The 26509-nt window shown below is 33.2% G+C and overlaps 1 protein-coding gene across 1 annotated transcript in view; it reads right to left on the reverse strand.

Moving 5' to 3' along the window:
• LOC139899676 (uncharacterized) overlaps positions 1-26509 on the reverse strand; it is a 55918-nt gene that overhangs the window by 29057 nt on the left and 352 nt on the right. Inside the window, exon 2 of the mRNA XM_071882524.1 lies at positions 14582-14654. Within this exon, the coding sequence (XP_071738625.1) occupies positions 14582-14654 (73 nt within the window). The remainder of the gene's footprint in view (positions 1-14581; positions 14655-26509) is intronic.

Genomic DNA, 26509 nt, shown 5'->3' on the forward strand with positions numbered 1-26509 from the left:
GCAAGAAATCAGTAACAATTTAAATTATTGAGGGTGATTTGTGTGAAAATGATTAAATTTTTACCAAAGTTTCCAAATATATTGGCGTTTGTTTGCTGAATGATAAATGGTGCACGTCATTTGTTCATTCCGTCTTGTTGTTATTTCACATACATTTTGCATCTTTGTCGTCAAAATTACTTGCTTTTGCTGAACTTAATGCCAGTCTTTGAAAATGCGTTGTTTTACCCTGTTGTGTACATAAGATAAACTGCAAACATATATACATATTTTTGAAGTTTGGTTTATTACCCCACATTCAAAAATTATTAAAATCTAAGAATAAAAGTTAGATAATTATAAAAAATATTAACAAAAAATATTAAACATATCAATACTTACAAATTACAAAATAAAAATAAAAATAAGTAAACTAAGGATGATATTGGTACCAATAGGGGTTCCACGCATAACCATAAGTGCTATAGAATGCCTCGGCAGGGTCATACGTAGGATATGGTGGCTGCATCTCTATCGACCAAGGAGGGAAGACGGGTTTCGGTGTAGGAATATAGTTTCTACCTATATGTTGGCAATGCGCTATGATCTGGTTCTGATGAACTTGCCAATCTTCAAATGCTCTCTGTCTAGCATTTTCGTATTCCTGAGAAGCTATAAACCTTTGCATTTCTTGCATCTGGTTCCCCCCTCCTACATTACCTTGTTCCTGGTTTCTCTCTACCTGTGGATGTCTACCATTGTATCGTACTGCGGCGTTATTTCGCCGCTTCAACACTTTCGCACCATGGTATACATTTAAACCTATAGTGTCGCGGGGTTCCGGCTCTTCTACTAATAATCCCCCCCGACTTATATCCACACCGAGATATTCACCAATCAAAGTAATAAAAATACCACCTCCTATTATGCTATGTGGACGCATCCCTCGAACCATAGCTGATAAATAATAACCCACACAATATGGTATACTTACAGCGCTGTGTGGGTCTCGAATACACATATGGTAAAACAAATCTTGTTCATTTACCTTTTCTTTGTTTTTACCCCTTTGTGTAATCGAATTAGCTAAAAATCTATGTATTACTCTTAATTCGGCTCTATCTATATCCAAATAAGAGTAGTTTCCTCCTTTGAAACGGTGATGGCTTGTCATTTGACTCCACACACCGTGTGTATCAAAATTCTCATCTATTTTCCTACCGTTTAGTATCAATCCTCTACAATCGGCAGACGCTAACTCCTCAGGCGTATATATACGTAAAGCCTGAGCCATGTCCAGTAAAGACATGTGGCGCATCGAACCGCCTAACAAAAATCTAATAAAAGAACGATCGGTTAAACTAGCTACCCGATCATTCAACTCTATACTACATAACAACTCTTCACACCATACTTTATATACAGGTCTGCGTATGGTGAATAAACATATCCAGTCATTAAAAGAAGAATTACCATACCTCTGCACCAGTAATTCCCTAATTGGCCCGGCCAATTCTACAGCTTCCAAGGGTCCCCATTCTATGACCCTCGGTACCTCAACAACCTTAGAGTGAAGAGTATGCAAACCCCGTTGATATTTTGGATAATCTATCCAAAGTCTGTCAAATCGCAGGTTCGGGTGCAACTGTTCCAAGTGCATATCTGAAAAGGTCATGACTGGATGAGGTACATCCTGCTTGTAGTAGTTATCTACCTCCTGTTGTTCCAAGTTCTCAGCAGGAGCATGGCGGGCTTGGGATGAAGATTCACCCCTTTCAGTCTGCAAAACACATCAAACACAAATTTTGTGCATCCAAATATGCATTAGTGTCAGCAAAATCATCAATCAAAATAATTACAATGACATTATCAATTTATATCAAACTTAAGCTTATTTTCACATTTTTATCAAATCTACACTTTTTCAAATAAGCATATACGAAAATTTTCGCCAAGTTCATAAGCATTCAACTCAAATAACATGTCAAAATAATCATTACTAGCAAATAAACAAGTCTCAAATGGCATTATCTTTCAAAAATCAAGTTCATGAATTTTGGACTTGAAAAAGTCCACTTTAATTCTCAAAATCATGTTTAGGCTCAAAGTTTGGATCATTTAACTACCTAGACATGTTACACTACTCAATTTAGCAACAATTCATGACAAAAATCGGCCATAACCTGTTTATATCAAAAAGCCCCAAATTGCTCAAGAACACAAACCCTAGATTCTAAAGATTTTGAAGTTTTTGGCTTCAAATCATGTTAACAAGCATCAATCTAGGTTATACATGCATAATATACTAACAATTTAACACTAATTACACTAAAAATTAACAAAATTCAAATTATGAAAATATGCTCAAGAACACACTAAAATTCGGATTTAAAGGTGATTTGGGGTGTAATTGTACCTGTTTTCTTGAGTAGTTCCTAGATATCATCCTTCTCAACATGATTGTAGTGAAAAATTTGAAGATTAACGGTGAAAAATCGAGTTTTTGGGATGATTTTTGTGGGTTTTTTCGGGTTTTTTCGAGTGTTTATGCAGTATGTTTGTGTGTGTTGTGTGTACAGATCGTGCAGCTGGTTATATTTTTTTTCTGTAATTTTGTCCCTCCGCGAGTCGCGGAGGTTTTCACTTAAAACTCCGCGAGTCGCGGAGTTATTTTTTTTTTTTTTTTTTTTTTTTTTTTTTTTTTTTTTTTTTTTTTTTTTTTTTTTTATATAATCTTTAACTTATAAAACAATTAAGAAATTAATTTTAAAATTTTGTTTCCCTTGTTATTTAGGACGAGGTCGTTTCGGATCGATGTCCTAGTCCGTTCCTCGACAAAATTTTAAAATTTGTCTTTTTGTAGCGATTGTTTTAAAAGCTAAGATTTTTGGGTTTTTTAATGTTTTTGCATACTTTAAATCAATAAGGTTAAAAATAATGATAATAAAAGTTCTCGTCCCTCCCTCGGGTAAAGCAATTTCGGTTCAAAGACCTAGTCTTCAACTTACGACGAATTTTAAAAATCATATTTTTAACTTAATGAGATAAAGAAAATTTTTGTTTTTAAATTCACACAACTTAAATAATAAATTCAAAATTAAAAAATTAAAAATTAAAAATTCACACCAAACTTAAAATTTGAAATGCATAAAATTAAAATTCATACTTTAAAAATTAAAACTTCACACCAAACTTAATTTAAAAATTCATATTATAAATTCATACCAAACTTATATTAATTTTTCAAATATTTACAATTTTAAATATATTGTTTTTACAAAGTTTACAATATTAATTTAAGATTTAAATATTAATTTTAAAAATATAATAAAATTAAAAATCTTTTTGTCTTTTTATCCCACTTTAATTAATCAAATATTATCAAAAATATGCGCCCCTCGTTTCGGTAAAGTAATTTCGGTTCCAAGACCTAATTTAACTCATGACGAATTTTTAAAATATTTTGGGTTGATTGATTAAAGATATTTATACCTTAAGAATAAACGTTAAATTTCGCAGTGATGTAATAAATTTTTGAACAATATCAATAATTTCGGTCGCCAAACCTAATTTTATTTAATACCAATTTAATACTTTTTAGCGAACAAATTAGCGTTTATTATCAAAAGGTTAAAAATAAAAATAAAAATAAAAACTGTACAGACATACCTGTGAAATAGATTTCTTAGTTATATGATCTATTATATTCATAAGATAGTCGGTTTAATTGGTCTTCCATGGCTGCATAGGCGTAACCTCGAGCATTCATTGTCTTTTCTTCTAAACATATGAACGGTCCGTCTCTGCATAAAGTAACAAATTCGGTATTTGAATAGGTTTGATTATTTGAACATTTACCTCCATGTGACCATTTTCCGCATTTGTGACATTTTTCTAGGTGTCGTGCTCTTCTTTTTGCTGCGGATTTTGATTTTCCTTTACCAAATTGTAACTTATTATCTTCGCATCTGGATCCTTTTCTAACTCCGTCCATTCTTTCTCTGATTACTGATACTAATTCACTCGGTAGTATGTCATTATTTCTTTTAGTGATCAAAGCGTGTAGCATTAGACCATGGTTTAATTCACAGGCAGTCTTCATTTTGTAAAAACCTAAAAAAAATAAAAATTCAGAATGGGGGGAGAAGACTAGTTCTTTAGGGTCTGCTAGGGAAAGACCATACGTGTTCCATTTTCGAGAACTACACGAAAACAGACAATCTAACTCTAACAGAAATACATATTATCCTTTAAAGACTTGATTCTCCCCACAATTAGTTAGCTGTGGTGTCGAAATTGTGATTAACTTCGTTGTCGACTTCCATCGGACCATGTATGTAATGTTTAACTCTGTGACCATTAACTTTAAATTCAATCCCATTTGAATTTATTAATTCTATCGTTCCGTATGGGAAAACTCTTTTGACTATGAATGGTCCAGACCATCTTGATTTCAATTTTCCAGGAAATAGCTTGAATCGTGAATTGAAAAGAAGAACTCTGTCTCCTTCTTTAAATTCTTTTGAACTTCTGATTCTTTTATCATGCCATTTCTTTGTTCTTTCTTTATAGATTAACGAATTATCGTATGCTTCATGTCTTAATTCTTCTAATTCGTTTAGTTGACTTAATCGTAGACGTCCGGCTTCATGTAAATCAAGATTACATGTCTTCAAAGCCCAAAATGCTTTGTGTTCAATTTCTACTGGAAGATGACATGCTTTTCCATAAACAAGTCTAAAAGGTGTGGTTCCAATTGGAGTTTTGTAGGCTGTTCTAAAAGCCCAGAGTGCATCCTCCAATTTAATGGACCATTCCTTCGGATTTGATCCTACGGTTTTCTCTAGAATACGTTTTAAAGCTCGGTTGGTATTTTCAACTTGTCCACTTGTTTGTGGATGATATGCGGTGGAGATTTTATGAGTTACTCCATATCTTTTAAGAACTTTCTCAAGTTGATTATTACAGAAATGAGTACCCCGATCACTTATTAAAGCTTTCGGTGTTCCAAACCTTGCAAAAAGACGTTTTAAAAAGTTTACTACAACTCGTGCATCGTTAGTTGGGAGAGCTTGTGCTTCCGCCCATTTAGATACATAATCAATGGCTACGAGTATATATAAATTATTATGAGATTTTGGAAATGGACCCATAAAGTCAATACCCCAAATGTCAAATACTTCACATACTTGGATGACATTTTGTGGCATTTCATCACGTTGACTTATTCTTCCGGCCCTTTGACATGCATCACAGGATTTGCAAAGAAGGTGTGCGTCTTTGTAAATTGTAGGCCAATAGAATCCAGCTTCATAAACTTTTCTTGCTGTTAGTTGAGGCCCATAATGCCCTCCTGTTGGTCCTGTGTGACAATGGTTTAAAATTTTACTAGCTTCATCTCCAAATACACATCGGCGTATTATTCCATCGGGACAACTTTTAAACAGATGTGGATCTTCCCAGAAATAGTGTTTTATATCACTGAAGAATTTCTTTCGTCTTTGGTATGATAATCCTTTTTCAAGGAATCCACAAACTAAGTAGTTTGCATAGTCTGCAAACCATGGGATTTCTTTATAATCTATCTTCAATAGATATTCATCAGGAAAGTTGTCTTGTATGGCCGATTCATTTAGAACTTCTAATTCGGGATTTTCAAGACGAGAAAGATGATCAGCGGCGAGATTTTCTGCTCCTTTTTTATCTCGGATTTCAATATCAAACTCTTGTAAGAGTAAAATCCAACGGATTAATCTTGGTTTAGCATCTTGTTTTGAAAATAGGTATCTAAGAGCAGAATGGTCGGTATAGACCACCGTTTTTGCTAGAACGAGATATGATCGAAATTTGTCAAATGCAAAGACAATAGCAAGGAGTTCTTTTTCAGTAGTTGTATAGTTCGTTTGTGCTCCTTGTAATGTCTTACTAGCATAATATATAGGTTGAAATCTTTTTTCAATCCTTTGTCCTAAAACGGCTCCCATTGCAAAATCACTTGCATCGCACATTAGTTCAAATGGTAGATTCCAATTTGGTGTTATCATGATCGGTGCATTAGTGAGTTTCTCTTTAAGAATATTAAAAGATTTGATACATTCATCTGAAAAGATGAATGGCGCATCCTTTTCTAGGAGTTTATTCATAGGAGTGGCAATTTTAGAAAAATCTTTTATGAAACGTCGGTAAAAACCGGCATGCCCTAGAAAACTCCTAACTCCTCTAACATTGGTGGGATGTGGAAGTTTAGCAATTACATCTACTTTAGCTCTATCCACTTCAATTCCTTCTTTTGAAATTTTATGTCCAAGAACGATGCCTTCTTTAACCATGAAATGGCATTTCTCCCAATTAAGTACTAGATTTGATTTTTCGCATCTAATTAGCATTCGTTCCAGATTTACTAGACATGATTTAAATGTATCACCGAAGACTGAAAAGTCATCCATGAATACTTCCATGCATTCTTCTATCATGTCGTGAAAAATCGCCATCATACACCTTTGAAAGGTTGCAGGGGCGTTACAAAGTCCAAATGGCATGCGTTTGTAAGCAAAAGTACCATAAGGGCACGTGAATGTGGTTTTCTCTTGATCTTCGGGTGCTATTGGAATTTGAAAATATCCGGAAAATCCATCTAGAAAACAATAGTAACTATTTCCGGCTAATCTTTCCAACATTTGATCTATGAAAGGTAAGGGAAAGTGATCTTTTCTGGTGGCGTCATTTAATTTTCTATAATCAATACATACACGCCATCCTGTTACAGTCCTAGTAGGAATAAGCTCATTTTTTTCATTTGTAATGACAGTCATGCCACCCTTCTTAGGCACGCATTGAACTGGGCTTACCCATGGACTATCAGAGATTGGATAAATTAAACCTGCATCTAACAGTTTAATAATCTCTTTCTTAACTACATCTTGCATATTAGGATTTAGTCTTCGTTGACGTTGCACATACGTTTTATGACCTTCTTCCATAAGGATTTTATGTGTGCAATACGAAGGACTTATTCCTTTAATATCATGAATCTTCCATGCAATGGCTGGTTTATGAGCTTTCAACACAGAAATGAGTTGTGATTTCTCATTTTCAGTAAGAGAAGACGATATTATTACAGGTAATTCAGATTCACCATGTAAATAAGCGTATTCCAAATGGTTTGGAAGTGGCTTTAACTCTAATTTCGGAGGTTCTTCTATCGATGATTTATATCGATATCTGTCTTCTTCTTTTAGCATTTGAATTTCTTCTGTTGTTGGTTCATATCCATTAGCTATAAGTGTAGCTAACATTTCAGCTTCATCAATTGGTTCATTACCTTCTCCTAAAGAACATTCTCCTGTTCCTTGTAATTCTGGAAATTCTTTTAATAATTCTGCATGTGCATCTATAGTTTGAATATGATAACATGTATCATCTGCAGATTGTGGTTGTTGCATTGCTCTATCAACTGAAAAGGTAACACTCTCATCCTCTATACTTAGGGTCAGTTTTTTACCGAACACGTCTATCATTGCTTTAGCCGTGTTTAAGAATGGTCTTCCTAATATGAGAGGAACTTGAGAATCTTCTTCCATGTCCAAAACAACAAAGTCTACTGGAAATACTAAAGTACCAACTTTAACTAGCATGTTCTCCATTATCCCTCTAGGATATTTTATTGATCTATCGGCTAGTTGTATGCTTATTCTGGTTGGTTTCAATTCTCCAAGGTCTAGTTTAGCGTATAGTGAATACGGCATTAAATTTATACTAGCACCTAAATCAGCCAATGCTTCTATTGAACTAAGACTACCCAGAAAACATGGAATTGTGAAACTTCCTGGATCAGATAATTTTTCTGGTATCTTATTCAACAGCACTGCTGAACAATTAGCATTCATAGTGACAGCCGAGAGTTCTTCCATTTTCTTTCTATTCGTGATTAGATCTTTCAAGAATTTAGCATATCTTGGCATTCCTGAAATCACATCAATGAAAGGAAGATTTACATTTATCTGTTTAAACATATCCAAGAATTTGGATTGCTCGGCTTCAAGTTTTTCTTTCTTCATTTTACTCGGGTAAGGAAGTGGTGGTTGGTATGGTTTAACATAAGGTTTATCCTTAACTGTGTTATCTTCATTAACCTTTTCAACTACCGGTTCTTTTTCCTTATCCTGATCAGGTTGTGGTTCTTGTGGAGTAGGAATAGTTTCATCAGAAGTTACTGGTATTTCAGGTGGTTTAAGTGTTGTACCACTTCTTGTGGTAATAGCTTTAGCTGTTTCATTCCGGGGGTTAGCATTTGTATCGCTTGGTAGACTTCCCGGTTTTCTTTCACCTATTAACCTTGCTAGGTTACTTACTTCTTGTTCCAGATTTTGAATAGAAGCTTGTTGATTTCTAAATGCTTGAGCATTTTGTTCATTGGTTTGTTTTTGAGATGTGAAAAACTGCGTTTGAGTTTCAACTAGCTTCGTCATCATATCTTCTAAATTTGGCTTTTTATCATCGGTTTGTTGTGGTGGTTTGTTTTGAAAATTCGGTCTTTGCTGATTGTAAGTATTATTGGATACTTGTTGATTGCTAGGACCTTGTTGGTTGTTGTATGGAATATTTCGGTTATAATTCTGGTTTTGATTGTAAATCGGTCTTGGCGGTTGATAATTATTCTGATAATTATTTCCAGGCCTTTGGTTTATGTATGAAATATTCTCTCTTTGTTCCATTGTTAATTCAATATTTAGACAATCTTTTGTCAAATGTGGTCCTCCACACTGCTCACAACTAATTCGTATAGCATGAATATCCTTAGTCATCTTTTCCATTCGTCTCTCGAAAGCATCTATCTTTGCGGAAATGGAATCTAAGTCATGGCTAGAATCGGCTCTAGCTGCTTTAGATGATCTAATGATATCTTTTTCTTGGTGCCACTCATGTGAGTGGGAAGCAGTGTTATCAATAATTTTGTAAGCATCAGTTTCGGTTTTCTTCATAATAGAACCACCAGCTGCTATATCTATGTCTTTTCTTGTAGTGATGTCGCATCCTTGGTAGAATATTTGTACTATTTGACAAGTGTCTAAACCATGTTGCGGACATCCTCTTAATAACTTTCCATATCTTGTCCACGCCTCATATAGAGTTTCATTTGGCTTCTGTGTGAATGTAACAATTTCTGCTTGAAGTCTTACTGCTTTAGATGCAGGAAAGAATTGTTTAAGAAATTTGTCAACTAAAACATCCCATGTATCGATCGCCCCTTCAGGTAACGATTCCAACCAATCTTTGGCTTCTCCCTTTAAAGTCCAGGGAAATAACATGAGATATATCTGTTCATCCTCCACTTCTCGGATTTTAAATAGTGTGCAGATCCTATTAAAGGTACGTAGATGTTCATTTGGATCTTCCTTCGGCGCACCACTAAATTGGCATTGATTAGTCACCATGTGTAAAATTTGTCCTTTGATTTCATAATCTGGCGCATTAATGTCTGGATGAGTAATTGCGTGACCTTGGCCAGTGCGTTTAGCTCTCATTCGGTCTTCCATACTTAAAGGTTCCAGATTCTCCATAATTGAATTTGTTGACTCGGTATCACTGAATGATTCTGATTTAATAGTTCGTTCCTCAACAATCTCTGTTTGAATGATTGGTGGTTCCGGAGGAAAGTTTAATGGTTCAGGATCTATGAACCGTTCCTGAATATTTTCTGGATTCTCAATTGTGAGGTTTGTTTCAAAAACTGGATTATCGGTATTTTGAACTGAAGTACTTGGTCGACTGGATGACGATTCTAAAGAAAAATCAACGGCGGTTATATTTGTTAAACGATGTCTTGATCGAGTTACAGGTGGTGAACGTACAAAAGGTGATGAACGTCTTGCTCGGTGCATTCACAGAATATCCTATTAGTTTTTAAAAGGAAAGAAAAATTATAATAAGTTATCCAATCAATAGACTTTTCTGATTTTGCCCACGTTTCGAATAGCCAAAAGATGCAGCAGAGGGGCAGGATTCGTTTGGTCTCAATATAATTGAGGACTGTTTGGCTCCAATAACCCGGTCCACGTACAAATCCAACTATTACTACGAACCAGAAAATTTTGATGTCTATCAATTTAACCACTCAAAATAAATTTTCGTAATTTTTAAGAAATTTTAGATAAGAAGTAGAATAAAATTCTAAGTCCTAAAAACTAGAATAGCGAGAAATAAGAGAGAAAAAGATTGCGCGTCGAAAAATGTCGAAAAAGAAAAAAATGGTTGAAAAATAAAAGGTGACGGAAATAAAAGAAACTTATCAAAACTTAAAAATACTTAACTAATTTAACCTTATTACTACAACTAACTTAAAATTATAATCGCAAATTGAAATTACTAATTGGAATGATAATTGATACATAGTAAAAGGTCTAAAAATATTAAAGCTTACAAGGAAAAACTAAATCCCAAATGGAAATAACTTAAAAAGAAACTAAAACTTAAAAAGGCGTCGCAAAATTCTAAAGCACCTAAATCTTAGTTTAAAGAAAAAGCACTTAAGGAATTCTACGGTAAATCCTAAAAATCTAGGAGTAAAAATAACTATAGCTAAAACTAAGTTTAAAATTAATTATGAGCTAAAAAATACAAATTTTACGCTACAACGATTAAAAAGGTACAAAATATAAAAATATACAAAAAGTTGTAAAAAGTACAATTTTTATAAAAAATATTATTTTTATATTATTTATTTAATAAAACTACTAATTTTATAATTTAATTAAACTAATTAAACAAAATACATAAATATAAAGTAAAAAGTAAAAATAAAACTAAAATTAATAATAATAATAATAATTAAGTAATTAATAATAATAATAATAAATTAAAACCCGTGATTAGGGTTTTGTCCGTGTGTCAGAATACCTCCGCGAGTCGCGGCAAATAAAGAGTAAAACCCCGCAAGTCGCGGGGTTCAGGAATTCTGTTGACAGGTAGTACTTTTTACGCGTTTTTCTTTTTTTTTTTTTTTATTTATTTTTCTGTTTTCTGTTTTTAATTTAAATAAACGATTTTTAATAAAATTTATATTTTTATAAATTAAAATAAAAATAAAGAAACTTATAAAACTTAGATATTTAACAAAATCTTAAAAATACTAATATTTTTGTTTTTCTTTTTCTATTTTTGAATGATTAAAACGTAATTTTTACAAAAACGACTTTTAATAAAAGTAAATAAAATTTTTTTTTTTTTATTAGCGTTGCGCTTCCGGCTTTTAAGAGTTGCTCCCCGGCAGCGGCGCCAAAAATACTTGACGTCAAAGCAGAGGGGTATAAAATACTATTAAATTTTAGCAGAAAATACTATTAAATACGATACAATTTTACACAAGATATTTATTTATTTATAGAATGGATATACTTAAACCTTGCTACAACACTTATAGGCAGTGTACCTAATCGTACAGTAGTGTAGTTTTTAGTAAGTCCGGTTCGTTCCACAGGGAGATCTTTAAGCAAAGCTCAACGCTATATTAGTTTACTTTTATAAAAATACAAATATATATATAAGTAATATTATTATTATAAAGAGGGGTTTTTACCGTTTAATGACCGGTTTGTCGATTTAAAACTTTAGTCGCAGTTAAAACCTAATGTAAAATATAAAATAAATACAAGACTTTAAATTAAAGCGTAAAGTAAATAACGATAATGAAATTGCGAATAATAAAAATGCGATAAAAATTAAATTGCGATAATTAAAAAGTACGCTAATTAAAAGTGCGATAAAATGAAATAACAATAAATAAAAGTGCGATAATTAGAAGTGCAATTAAATATAAAATAAAGGAAATAAAATATGATATAAAAGAATTATGCTTATTTAAACTTCCGTAATCATGATGTTTGACGTGTTGATTTTAGTTTTATGCCCATGGGTTAATTGTCCTTTGTCCTGGATTATTCAATATGTCCGTCTGGTTTTTGTCCATAACAGTTCATCAGTCATAAATATAAATTGCAAGTGTCCTTGTCAAATTATTATTATACCCGAAGATAAATATTCCAACTAATTGGGGATTCGAATTGTAACAAGGTTTTAATACTTTGTTTAATGAATACACCAGGTTATCGACTGCGTGTAAACCAAGGTTTTACTACTTTGTTAACAATTACACCAATTACCCTTGAATGTAATTTCACCCCTGTTTTAATTATTCTAGTGGCTATTAATTCATTCCCGTGTCCGGTTAAATGAACGATTATTCGTACATATAAATACCCCGCCCATCGTGTCCGATCGAGTGTATATGGTAATTTATAGGGACGCCCAATTGTAAATCTTTATATTAACATTAACAAACTTTCATTTAGTTAAACAAATATAAAGCCCATTAATAGCCCATAGCCTAGTTTCCACAAGTGTCGTTCTTTTGTCCAAACCCCAATTATGGTACAAAGCCCAATTACCCAATTTTAGTAATTAGCCCAACATCATGATTACTTCGTTTTAAATAAGCATAATAATAACTTAGCTACGAGACATTAATATAAAAAGGTTGAACATAACTTACAATGATTAAAAATAGCGTAGCGTTACACGGACAGAATTTCGACTTACACCCTTACAACATTCGCTAACATACCCTTATTATTAGAATTATAATTAAAATTAAAATATAAATTATAAATATAAATATATTACTTCGTATGAATGAGAAGAAAAAAAATAAGATGATTTTGATCAGAATTCGGGTTGATTTATAGCCAGGAATGATTTTTGTGGCTCCGCGACTCGCGGCAAAAAGGCCTTCAAACTCCGCGAGTCGCGGAGAGGTATTTTCATTTTACACCCTTGGAGTTTCTGGCTGCCGACGGTTTTAAATATATATATATAATATATATATAATTAATATAATTAATTATATATTATATTATATTTATATACATAGTTAACTTGTAATTTTTAGTCCGTTGCGTCGAGCGTTAAGAGTTGACTCTAGTCCCGGTTCCGGATTTTCGAACGTCCTCGCGTACAATTTAATATCTTGTACTTTGCGTTTTGAATCTTGTACTCTTGTGATTTTGAGACGTTTCTTATCAATAATTGGAACCTTTTTGATTGTCTTTTGTTCTTTTGAGCTTTTTGGTCGTTTGCGTCTTCAAATCGTCGAATCTGTCTTTTGTCTTCACCTTTTATTATTTAAACGAATATCACTTGTAAATAGAACAATTGCAACTAAAAGCTTGTCTTTCTTGAGGAATAATGCTATGAAATATATGTTCGTTTTTAGCATTATCAGCATGCCTGTCAACTTTCGATGTAATGAAAGTTTGTCTTTTAAAACGAATGCAATGTTTGTAAAATGTATCATATAGAGGTCAAATACCTCGCAATGTAATCATATGTTATTGTATTCGTTCTTATGGATTAGGATGGGTCTTTACATGTGGTATCAGAGCTGTGGTCTTAGCGAACCAGGTCTGCATTAGTGTGTCTAACTGATAGTCGTTAGGATGCATTAGTGAGTCTGAACTTTGACCGTGTCTGCATGTCAGAAGTTTTGCTTATCATTTTTGTCGGAAATTACCTACTTATCATTCTTAGTCTAGACACGTCTTATTACATTGATTGCATGAATAGTGTATAGACAAAATTCATATCTTAGCGTATCTGCTAATTCATAACTTAGCGTATCTGTTACTATAAACTTTGCCTGACATATTTCGGAAATTCCTCCGTAATCTACAAAATCTTTTGATCTATATATATAGATATTCTATGTAATTAGAATACCACCCGATAGCCGGAAAATCATTTCATATTGAAAAATCCTTTATTCAATCGTACAAAATGGAATTCGTCATTAGTTCAAGTCCCTCGGATTCTAAAATGGAATCCCACTCAAGCTCTGAAAGCAGTGTGACTGGAATGGATCAACCAATTAGCCATCATCTATTCTGGATGAATTGGGGATGGGTTCGTAGCCTTCTCAATCATTGGAGACAAGAAGAAGGTGATCCCTTCCATCCACCACATTGCCCTCTTGGTGAAGAACTTGAAGCACTTACAGGCGAACCTATTCGAAACACCATTTTCTCTCTCATTTCGAGAGTATCTCGTCACGATTATATACTACATCAAATTCTAGATTTTATTTATCCGCTAGTCCTAACCGACAATCACCCCGGTGTAATAGAAGAAGTCAACGAGCTTCGCGCTCGGGGAGTAGCTATGGAGAATATGGTGCAAAGGTTACAAACACCAGCAGCAGCACCAGCAGCATAACCAGTACCATCATCAACACCAACAGTACCATTACCACTCCCAATCACAACCGCGTCGCAAACCTCAACTTTATAATCTGTACCCCGAGCATCAACGTCATACGCACCATAGATACCAAGGAGTACCAACAACATTATCTGATGAAGTATTGATTCAAAACTTCATTGAAGAAGCATTCTGCGACGATTATATAATCTCTAAAGTCTTAGAGATTATCTATTCTAGCCCTAACCTTAAATCAGATGAATGAACCAAAATGTTAGAAGGAAGAATAGAAATGCTGACAAGAATGGTGCGTGATTTACAAGCTAGACTTGTTTACCAACAGCATCAGCAGTACCGTCAGCATCACTAGCATCGCCAGTACCGCCAGTATCACCGTCAGTATTCCCAACACCAGCAACACTGTAACACTGTAACACTACAAGCTCCATCAATTACATAACCACCAACGATATCGACAACACAATCACCAATAGGTATATCGAAATAACGAGTTATGAAGTATTAACTCAGTTCCACTGAAGGATTTATATGTATATCTTATATATATAAATTTTTTTTAACCATAATGAATCTTTCCGTACTAAGCTATTATGTGTGAATCTTAACTACTCGGTTAATTCATATTACTAATATGCTATGATGTACAGTCTTCGTTAGCGACTTAATCATCGTTAACTACAATCTCTGTTTTAATTCAATGAATTTCATTTCATAATAAATCAAGTGTATTATTCAATTATATGTTTGATTTTACACTTTCATTATCGATGTACTTGAAACTTTTCATATAACATCATTCGTACCTTGCGAAGTTCACAAGAATTCCACGAATACCAACATCATGCATCAACAAATAATGAAGTATTGATTCATAATTTCAATTTCATTAAAGAAATATTCCGTAAAAGTTATGTAATTTCTAAAGTTTTTAGAGATTATGTAATTCTAGTTTCAACCGTAAATCAAATGAGTTTAATTTAATATTAACTCATTAAATCTATGTTACATCTGAAGAAAATATACACATATATATTTTCATAAAGACTGTAATAAAATTCTTTTGTACAAAATATTAATTGTGAATTTTTTTAACGGGTAGGTAATACCCGAGAAATATATAAATACACAATTAATATGTTACATTCTTCGAATTTGATTCAGCAATCATCGACTATACTCACTACTTTCATAACAAAATACATTCTTTTATAGAAATCAAAACAACCATACTCATTCAAATTCAATTATATATTCTGATTTTGAAGACGCAGAATTCAATTCAAGATATAACCGATATCATCACTCTTAGATTCCTACATCTTTCAAAGCTATACTTTGACTTCAAAACTGTGCTAGAACATCATATGCATATTAACGATTACAATCTGTGTTCAAACCCTCCGAAATTTCTGAAGACACTTCAAACAATGAACAATCGAGATGATGATCCAACCACATGTAACCCACAGTTATGTACCTGAAAAACTCTCGAAACCAAAGTCATAATTTAACACGTATCCGTGTCAGACCCTTTGGCATTTATTAGCAAAAATAAGTTTGCGATTCCTTTTCAAATTAGTCAGTTTTGTCACAGCTCCAGCAAGTCAACTTCAATTTTCATCCGGAGTAGTAGTCTTATTATAACCCTGACATATACAATTACCCTTTTGTTACCGGGGAACCTTTTATATTCCACCACATTATCAGCAGATGTACCAGCAACTTCATTACCCTTTGACTTTAGCCTCTCTGAAAAGTCATTATATTTACTCATTAAAACCCCATCATTTATTCATCTGCATCTTGTAACGAGAATTGTCATACGAATAATCGGGAATTAGCAATCAGTATTTTGAAATCTCGCAGCATGTCTACGCCAATAATTATATGTGTACATATAACGGACTAACATATTTCGAATGTGAAGTTTCTGAAAACACCCCGAACTGCGGAATAGTTCTCGAAATGCTGATGAAGTAGCAAAAACTATAAACTACCTTAACAGTAAAAAGTTTAATAATAAAGAATAGTGTGTTAGAAAAGCACAGAAAAAGAGAAGGTTTGGAACTGAAAAAATGGATTGAGCAAACCATGAAGGAGGCTGTGGACAAATCACAAAGACGAAATCTACCTTCAAAGAATTCAAATGATTCAGGGTCTGCTGAAGTCATTAATGAATACCTTGCTCCTTACTCTAAAACCATCGCGAACAATATTCTTCATCATCCTCTGATATTAGAGATTCTAAGATATCATCATATCTCTCATTATAAATATCCTCGATATTTCTGAAGATATCTTAATAACTATTGTTATTCGAAATCATTTATTTCTTTACACTATCTGTGTTACATCATAAAAGAAACTATTTTAGTTTCTAAATTTTGAAATCTTCAAGTTTAAAAATATGAATGCTTTTGAAGTAGTGTTGGGAACTGAAGCATGAGTTAGTATAATATAATGACACTTGATCAACGTGATTATATTACAGTAAGTCATGCTGAGTTTCTAAATGGAACGTGATGATTCACAGATCATAACGTCATCATGTGCCATGTTACACAACTCTTGTATTCTACTTAACCTCTAAACATATCAAGAAAATATTTTTCTTGATGATTCGGTCTTTTCCGAGGTATTCTGGTAATTTGACAAATCAAGATCGCGCCATTACAATTTCCTTCTTAGAACATTAACCTTGTTCATTCCAGAATCTATACCTTCAAATTCTGGGCCATTACCTGTTGTGCTTAATGGATAGAAGAGAAAACATAGCATGAAGCTCCGAAATAAGAATGAGAGTATAAATCACAGCAAATAGGAGAGAGCATTAACTGTGAATGACAATGATTATAGAAAACAGAAACAGGGACTTTGAAATATAAGGGAAGATATAAAGCTCAACAACAACCTGGAAATTACAACCCATATATATCGATGCATATAGAAACATAAAGACACGGGAGAACTAAAAACACTATGAAACCAAGAGTATAGTAGAAGTAAATAGATTCTTCCGGCGGCAAATGAAAAAGAAAAACAACAGATATGAAAGTTAGGAGTATATTAAGGATCAGAACGGGATGAAGCATATTGATGAATGCTTTAAAAGTATGAGTTGAAGGAGAAAGGATAGAAGGTGTGAGTTGAAAGGAAATGAAGGGGGGTGAATTTATAGTGAAATATCCGGCGGAGGAATCAAGATGGATTATCCCATTAAATCAAAGAGGATCATAATTTCCTTAATCACCGAAGAATCAAATCTTATATAGATTACAAAGATTTTCTTTAATCCGAAGATCAACTGTGATGACATCAAAAGATAAGGCAAATCTCTATTTTCTCATTTCACTCTTATATGATAGCATCACTCATACGCTTCAAGAAATAGAATTATTTTATCTGTATTTCTTAATCATGATAAAACTCTATGTATCGGCTTACGTTCGTCATAATAACATTCTTACTGTTAGTCATGACGACCTCGATCAAATTTTGGGGACGAAATTTCTTTAACGGGTAGGTACTATGACAACCCGGAAATTTCTGACCAAATTTAAACTTTAATCTTTATATTATTTCGACACGATAAGCAAAATTTGTTAAGTTAAAATCTCAAAATTTTAAACTGTGTTCATACATTCATTTAACCCCGACCAAATTCCGACGATTCACAAACCATTATTTAATTGGATATGAATATGTATATGTACGTATATGTATATATGAAAACTTGAGAATATTAACAAAGTATTAAACGTATAATACTTTTCATGAACGTATTTGTTTCAACATGTTTATCGATGGAATTAGATGATAAGATCAAATGATTGAATTTTCAGATATATTGAATGGTGATTACGAGTCCCTATTGAGAAGTCCACTTTGATTTAGAAAACCTTTCCATTTTAACGATATTCGGAAAATAATGATAAAGTGATTTTCAAGAAAGGACAATGTGTCCATTAACGAGTGTTAGTCAAAATGTTAGTGGAGATTCTTATTTAATTTTCAAAAAAAACATACTTTTCAGTGATTGACTCGTGTCCCTTGGCAACTTAATTATTTAGTTTTCATAATATTAAGAACATTATTTGAAATAATAACTTCTATTATTAAAATGAGTTTAATGTATAAACGTTACGTGTTATAATATTTTCTAAACCAATTTAAAACGAACTTTGAAATATAGTTAATTTTGAAAAACTAAATATTATATAGATATTTCTAATATATATAAATTTATATTTCCAAATAAATAAATAAATAAATATATATATATATATATATATATATATATATATTTTACAAAGTGATAAAATATAATATTATTTAGTCGTAAAATGATTGATTTAAAATAATATGTTTTGGTAAACATCGAGCTATTGATTTATAGAAGCAAATGACCAAAACATTCAAATGCATAAGTTACACTTCACGTAATATAGTTTACTAATGATTTGAGTATATATTTTGATAAGGGTACGAGTCACTAAACAAAAAGTGCCAGTTTTCTAAACGTAAAATGCATTCGAGAAACCGAAAGCGAGACATAACTCGAGTGACAACGTACGAGTCATTGGAACTAAATTTACAAATTAACTATGCACGTAAATATAATATGATATTTAAATAATTATAAAGATTAAATATATTATATATATTAATTAAATTAACGTGTGTCGGCAAGAGAATTTGATGGATTCCAGCTGCCAACATCAATCATGCGATCGCATGATATTGATCCACAAACCCCATGCGATCGCATGGGGTGTGGTTGGGTGTGAGGTTCTATAAAATTCACGAATTATGGTTCAGTTTATTCATCATTCGCTCGATATCAATCTCTCTCAACATATATATATATATGTAATATTATTATTATTATTATTATTATTATTATTATTATTATTATTATTATTATTATTATTATTATTATTATTATTATTATTATTATTAAGAATAATATTATTATTAATATTATTAGTATTATACATAAAATACTACGACGGAGTGCTGCTCGAGTGATCTGAAACGAGTTTTCAAAACTAGTTTTCGAGTAGGATAGGACTAAGGAAATTATGGGTTATAACTATGGAGGTGATGGGTAATGTTCGGGGGTATGCTCGTGAGGTCGATCTAGTGTTTATCATCTCTGTTGTGTCTACGTACTTTCCTGCAATATTGAATCACAATATTGATACGTGAGCACTCATAACTTAACTTTTATATATTATTAATGTATCCCTGACTAGTGCTCGAGTAAATATGATTATGCATGCATGTATGTTTAATTTAGTCGTTAGATAGTTTTGATAAAACATAAGTTTGATATATATGCTACTGAGATAAGGTATAAGATATGCATGTCGTTGAAAAGCTGGCGAAAAACTATAAACTTTTCATTTAGATATCATATGGTTTTGATGAACGGATTAAAAGATATCGTCAATTGAATTATCTATAATTTAAAAAGTATTATTGTTAAAATGATTATTGCTATCGTTATCGTTATCGTTATCGTTATCATTATCATTATCGTTATCGTCGTTATTATAGTTATTATTTTTATTATCTAATAATCAATATTATTATTATTATTATTATTATTATTATTATTATTATTATTATTATTATTATTATTATTATTTTTAATATTTTTAAAATAATTAATATTTTTATCAAAACTATCATTTTATTATTTTTATCATCATTATTATTATTAAAAGTATCATTAATATTAAAACTATCATTTTTAATAGAAATATCATTGTTATTATAAAATATCATTATTATTATCATTTTAGTATTATCATTATTAAAAATTTATCATTTTGAATAGAATTATTACTTTTATAAAATATTATTATTTTACAGTTAATATTAAAAAGTACCGTTATTATTAAGATTATCCTGATTAGAATTACCATTTTATCATAATTAATATCATCATTATTAAATATAAATATTGTTATTATTATTATTATTATTATTATTATTATTATTATTATTATTATTTTTTTATTATTATTATTAAAAATAATTAATATTATTAGTATAAAATAGTGCAACTTTACTTATTATTATTATTATTATTATTATCAATATTATTTTATCAAATATGTGATACAAAGACATTTTCACCATACGTAATATAATTATATTAATAGTACAAACTACTATATATTTATGATTTTGAGTAAATTGTATAAATTTTATTATTTGAGTAATATAAAAGTATATTTTTATCATAAATAAACTTTAATATAACTTTTTATTTATTAATAAATGGTTTGTATTATTTACTATAATAAAATCTGATAAATATATTTAAATATATAAAACGACTATATTTATGTTATACAATTTTGGGAAGTCATTTTGGACAAAATGATTTTTGTTGACTTTTGTATATTAGTCTCGAGCATTAGGATTGTGATACACTACGACTTGACCTAAATTGTTAGACAGTTATTGACCAAATATATATATATATATATATATATATATATATATATATATATATATATATATATATATATATATATAATTAATTAATATAGGTTCGTGAATCCGAGGCCAACCTTGCACTTGTTCAATGACGTCATATGTATTTTTACTACGAAATACAGTATTGTAAGTTTCATTACTCCCCTTTTAAATGCTTTTGCAATATATATTTTTGGGACTGAGAATACATGCGCTTTTATAAATATTTTATGAAATAGACACAAGTAATCGAAATTACATTATATGGTTGAATGGATTGAAGCCGAATATGCCCCTTTTAGTCTGATAATCTAGGAATTAGGGAACCGAGCCCCTAATTGACGCGAATCCTAAAGATAGATCTATCGGGCCCAACAAGCCCCATCCATGGTTGCGGATGCTTTAGTACTTCGAAATTTATATCATGTCCGATGGATGTCCCGGAATGATGAGGATATTCTATATGCATCTTGTGAATGTCGATTATCAGGTGTTCAATCCATATGAATGATTTTTGTCTCTATGCATGAGACGTATATTTATGAGAAATGGAAATGAAAATCTTGTAGTCTATTAAAATGATGAAAATGATCGATTATGATAAACTAATGAACTCACCAACCTTTTGGTTGACACTTTAAAGCATGTTTATTCTCAGGAATTGAAAGAAATATTCCGCTGTGCATTTGCTCATTTTAAAGATATTACTTGGAATCATTCATGGTATATTTTAAAAGACGTTGCATTCAAGTCGTTGAGTTCAGTAAAGATTATGATTAAGTAAATGACAGATTAGATCATTTATATGAAACAACCCAACCCGTATTCAACCCGAGTAATTTTTTTTTTATCATAATAATATATGCAACATTGGTCCATGTACGTTTCCGAAAACATCATCATTACAATGATAAGTTTAAACACCTTTAAAACATACAATATATAAATTAAGTTTACAAAACGGGAATGCAACCCGGGACCCATTTGACGTATCCAAAATATAATTCATGATCCGACTAGTTCACTTCACAACCAAAACCGAGCATGGTGATTGGGAACGCTACCCAATCCTAATCAAAAGTATAAAGCAATCTGTAAAGCACTAGTCCCCAAGCAAACCCAAGCCGCCACTTGCAACCTATAAAAATGTAAACAACGAGAGGGTAAGCTAATGCTTAGTGAGTAAAACAATTATACACATACATATACAATTTACCTACTCGTATCCACGAACACGAACTACGCATGCATAACAAGCTAGTAACAACATACAACTAGCACAATATTAGCATAATAAACACAACAATGTAATAATGCGAAATATAAACACCAATGACGTACAACAAAACTAACCGAAATACAATAAGGGATAAGATCCCCGCGTACAAGTCACCGATGTTCACAACATCCCTCTGGTTAACAAATAAACCCCATGAGTGGTATCGCCAAATCGAACTTAAGACCACCCGTCACGTCTAATGTGGTATCGTCTCATCGAACTTTAAACCCACATATGAGGTATCGCCATATCGAACTTTAAACCCTCATCGCACGCCTTTATACAATAGTGATATGGTATCTTCAAATCGAACTTTAACCCATATCACCCGTCTAATGTGGTATCGTCTAATCGAACTTAAAACCCACATATGAGGTATCGCCAAATCGAACTTTAACCCACATTACCCTCCAATACAAATCATTGATATGGTATCGACAAATCGAACTTAAGACCATATCATACATACATGACAATGAGGTATCGTCAAATCGATTTAAACCCTTATTGCCTACGACACGAATAAATAAATCATATATATACATATATAATTATTCCACTCACCTTATCACGCCGGTGGTGATTAAAACACTTCCGTGAGCTTCAAGCGAAGTACCTAATACATTAAGTACCCAAATCAACATACAAACTAGTGGGACTAACCACCAATACTTAACTCTCGAGCATTTAATGACCCAATTGCATTACATGACCCATTTACATCAAAACCGCCCATTAAAGGCCAAGACTCATCATTAATCACTAAAAGCTAGTGATTAAAGTCTACTAACGCCAACTAACATAAACTATGGGTATTTCATATCCATCCTACCCAACTAGGTCAACCATTACCCATTTGGCCCATTTCAACACTTGGACTTATATTTTGGTCAAACTTGCACCCATTAACAATCTTTCACAAATTCACAAGTGTACTAGTGTTTTTAACATCAATTTAACACTTACAAACACCAAGTCCATGACCAAACCCTAGATTACAAGCCTTAGGGTTTTCATACACCAATTTAACCCAAATTCACCCATTTAACCCCCAAATGGGTCTTACAAGTCTCAAATGAACAAACCCTAGCTATAAATCAATTAAAACTCAAAACACGGAGTTAAGACTTACCAACACTATCACGACGTAGCTAGAGGTGTACGGAACAACTTTAAAACTCGGGCTCGGACGAGATTTGGTCTCCTTCTTCTCCAAGTGAGCTCTCTCTCACTAAAAACCTCAACTCTCTCTCTAGGATTTAATTGGTGAAGGTGAAGATGTGATAAATGAGGATTGGGTAAGGTTGAATCAGCTTTAAACTCCCCAAAACTGGCCACAAGTGAAAGGACTATTATACCCCCAAAAGATGCCATTTAAAATGGCTAAAAAGTCATTTCAGCGACATTTGTCGCGTTTCGCGACACCAGGACGCGATAAACAGCACTCAAACGCGACAAAGTGGTCAGAAATCACCATCAGAAGTTGTCTCGTTTCAAGCATGTTTGTCACGGAACGCGACACACCAGAACACGACAAACTGCACTCAAACTCGACAGATTACCTGATGTACTCCAATTTCACTTTTAATACATCCCAAAGTCAAACGTGGTCAATGCATTACATCCAAACTATTAAATAATCATTCTTGGACTTCAAATGATGCCCCGAGCGTCATTTTTAGAAAAACAGGGTGTTACAACTCTCCCCCACTTAAATTCGATCACGTCCTCGTGATCCTAGTCACTTAACCAATCCGAACCTACACGCTATAGTTCTCAAACAATCGTTCCAATCTGACTTCCACCACATTACTCATTAACCCGAAGACTAATCCATTAACTAAATACACACTTGCACGCATTTCGAGCCGTGCAAAACATCCGAAGTCTATAACGATCACTTAGAATACGCGGAATCGCCATGTATTCTTCCACTCCTCTAGGCGATTCTTCTCAAAGAGTCACCTTTAACAACTAAATCGTCACCCGCGATTTATCGAATCCACAAATCCGTGCACAAAACTTGCTCAATCCCTCACATCGGGAAAACTCAACTAATCTTCCTAGCATACCATACCAAGTACATCGCTAGTAACAACTACATACCAAAATAAAGTCAACCATCTAGCCGATGAAGACCGAATCAAAGCAAATCCTTACGGATAACACTTACCACTCAACATGGTCACAAACGACTCAACGGAGCTAACAAAAAGGCGTATCCTCACGATTGGATAACGCTCGACATAATATTTGCAAGAAAGCAAACACACCAAGTGATATGGTATCGTCAAATCGAACTTAAACCCACATCACATACTAACGCACCTATCGATATGGTATCGTCAAATCGAACTTAAACCCATATCTCATGCCAACTCACGCCTTGATATGGTATCGGCAAATCGAACTTAAACCCATATCTCATTCCACCGCTTTTGCAAATGAGGTATCGTCAAATCGGACTTAACCCTCATTGCACGTACGTTAAGTATGTACACATACTTAGTATAATTCTACTCGACTTGGAATTTCCGTTCACTAGTTACATGCATCGACATCATGACCTAGTAAAAGTCACTTGCATCACTAATATGCACAAAACAACGATTCTCTAAAAGAGATTTCGACACGTCATTCTTTGTCCACGAGGCCTCATATTGCTCGTCAAACCCGCTCACTTAACTCTCGATGAGTTATCAACGTTACTACCTCGAGTAGTAATTTAAATCTAAATCAATAAATACAATTTCAACCTAAATTGTACTTTTCCATCATTCGACCATTCAAGGTCTCGACACGAATTCCAAATCTATCACAAACACCGTTCGAAATCTCACATTAAAATCCCTTTGTGCGGGAGTAACACTCCCCCACTTAGGATCTCGTCCCATAATCACATTGTCAAGATAATATCATCCGACGATAATTATCATTTCTCGAAATTCGTGACCAATCACTCCATCGGTCATAGTCCTCGAATTCTCAAGAATTCATTTAGCACACTAGAGATTAACGTTCACCGTCACCCGTTGGCGTTAATTAAACAATGACACAAAGCCAAAACACAACACGCACCTTGTACAACCGTACAATGCTACCGAAAGGTAGAATTTTCTAACAAATGGGTTCACCCAACCCGTCACAACACTTGCTCCAATATTGGGCATACGAAGGATCTTAACCTATCCTTAATCACCTCAACGAAGAGTTCATCACAATTTACACAAACCTTGTTCTTGCAATTCTTCGAATGCCATAATTTGTCAAGGTTCCACCTAGTCACTCATGTACCTAAAGGTTTCTCTCCGGTACCCTAAGTACAACGTAACAACAACACCGTCGGAGTCGAACATTACGCTTGCAGGTATGAAAAAGGCACCTGACATCGCGTCATTTAGACTCCACTACTAACATTATCAACGTCAAAAGACTTCTTACCTAGGGTTCCATCCGCTCGCGGATACCCATATCCTAATTAGAATGACCTTAAGTCATACGTGCTCGTCGAACCTTATGGTTCATAATCTCACAACACAAAAGTGACCACGCACTAACAAGTAACTCCAAAGCCTACTCCAATGGCTTGGTAAAATATTTTACCCCACACTAAGGAATGCTTGGAAGCACCAAGTCTTACGCCCTTCGACCATCATCCCAAACATCATCATGGGGTAATTTCGAAAGGAATGCTACCCTTCCTTTCAATACGCACTTACCACAATAAATCAACCAAAAATTCATAAGTACATTCCATTAACATAATCGAAAAGTACTTCAAACGTTATGGCTAGTTCCTCCGCGCATCACCAACCCACTCAGGACACTCCGACTTTCAGTGTCCCTTTTTCTGACAATTAAAACACGTAACCTGGTTGGAAGTTGGCTCTGTACAATCGCAAGACAAATGACCCCGTAACCCATAGTTGTAGCAAGCAGGGAGGTAATTTCCGGAGCCATCCTTCTTCACACTACCGACAACTTCGGTCACACTTTTACTCTTCTTGTTCGAATATATCGTAGTTTCGAACTTTCCCTTACTAACATCGGAACCGCTTGCCTTCGAAACCTCCAGTTCGAAACCCCGAGCTAACTCAAACAACTCTTCGAAAGACTTAGCCATCCCCCGACTAATCTTACGTTTCAATTCATCGCTTAAAGTACGATAGAAATCTAGCATCAACATTCGGTCATCACCGACATACTCCGGACAAAAACGAGTTTTTGACAAGAAAGTAGACTTGAGAGTAACCAAGTCCATCGAACCTTGTCGCAAATCACGCAACTCGTCCCGGATTTTATTAAGGTCGGACTGAGTTCGGTATTCATCAAAGAACTCCTTTCTAAACTCTTCCCATGACAAGCTCGTACATTGTTCTTCACCATACAATTGAATCTTGTCATCCCACCACAACTTGGCTTCTTCACGCAACATACTAGAATCTTATCTCGTTTTCTTCTCGGGAGGACATTCACTAGTACGGAAAGCCCCCT

Source organism: Rutidosis leptorrhynchoides, chromosome 3 (genome assembly GCF_046630445.1).
Source record: "Rutidosis leptorrhynchoides isolate AG116_Rl617_1_P2 chromosome 3, CSIRO_AGI_Rlap_v1, whole genome shotgun sequence".
Taxonomy (NCBI): Eukaryota; Viridiplantae; Streptophyta; class Magnoliopsida; order Asterales; family Asteraceae; genus Rutidosis; species Rutidosis leptorrhynchoides.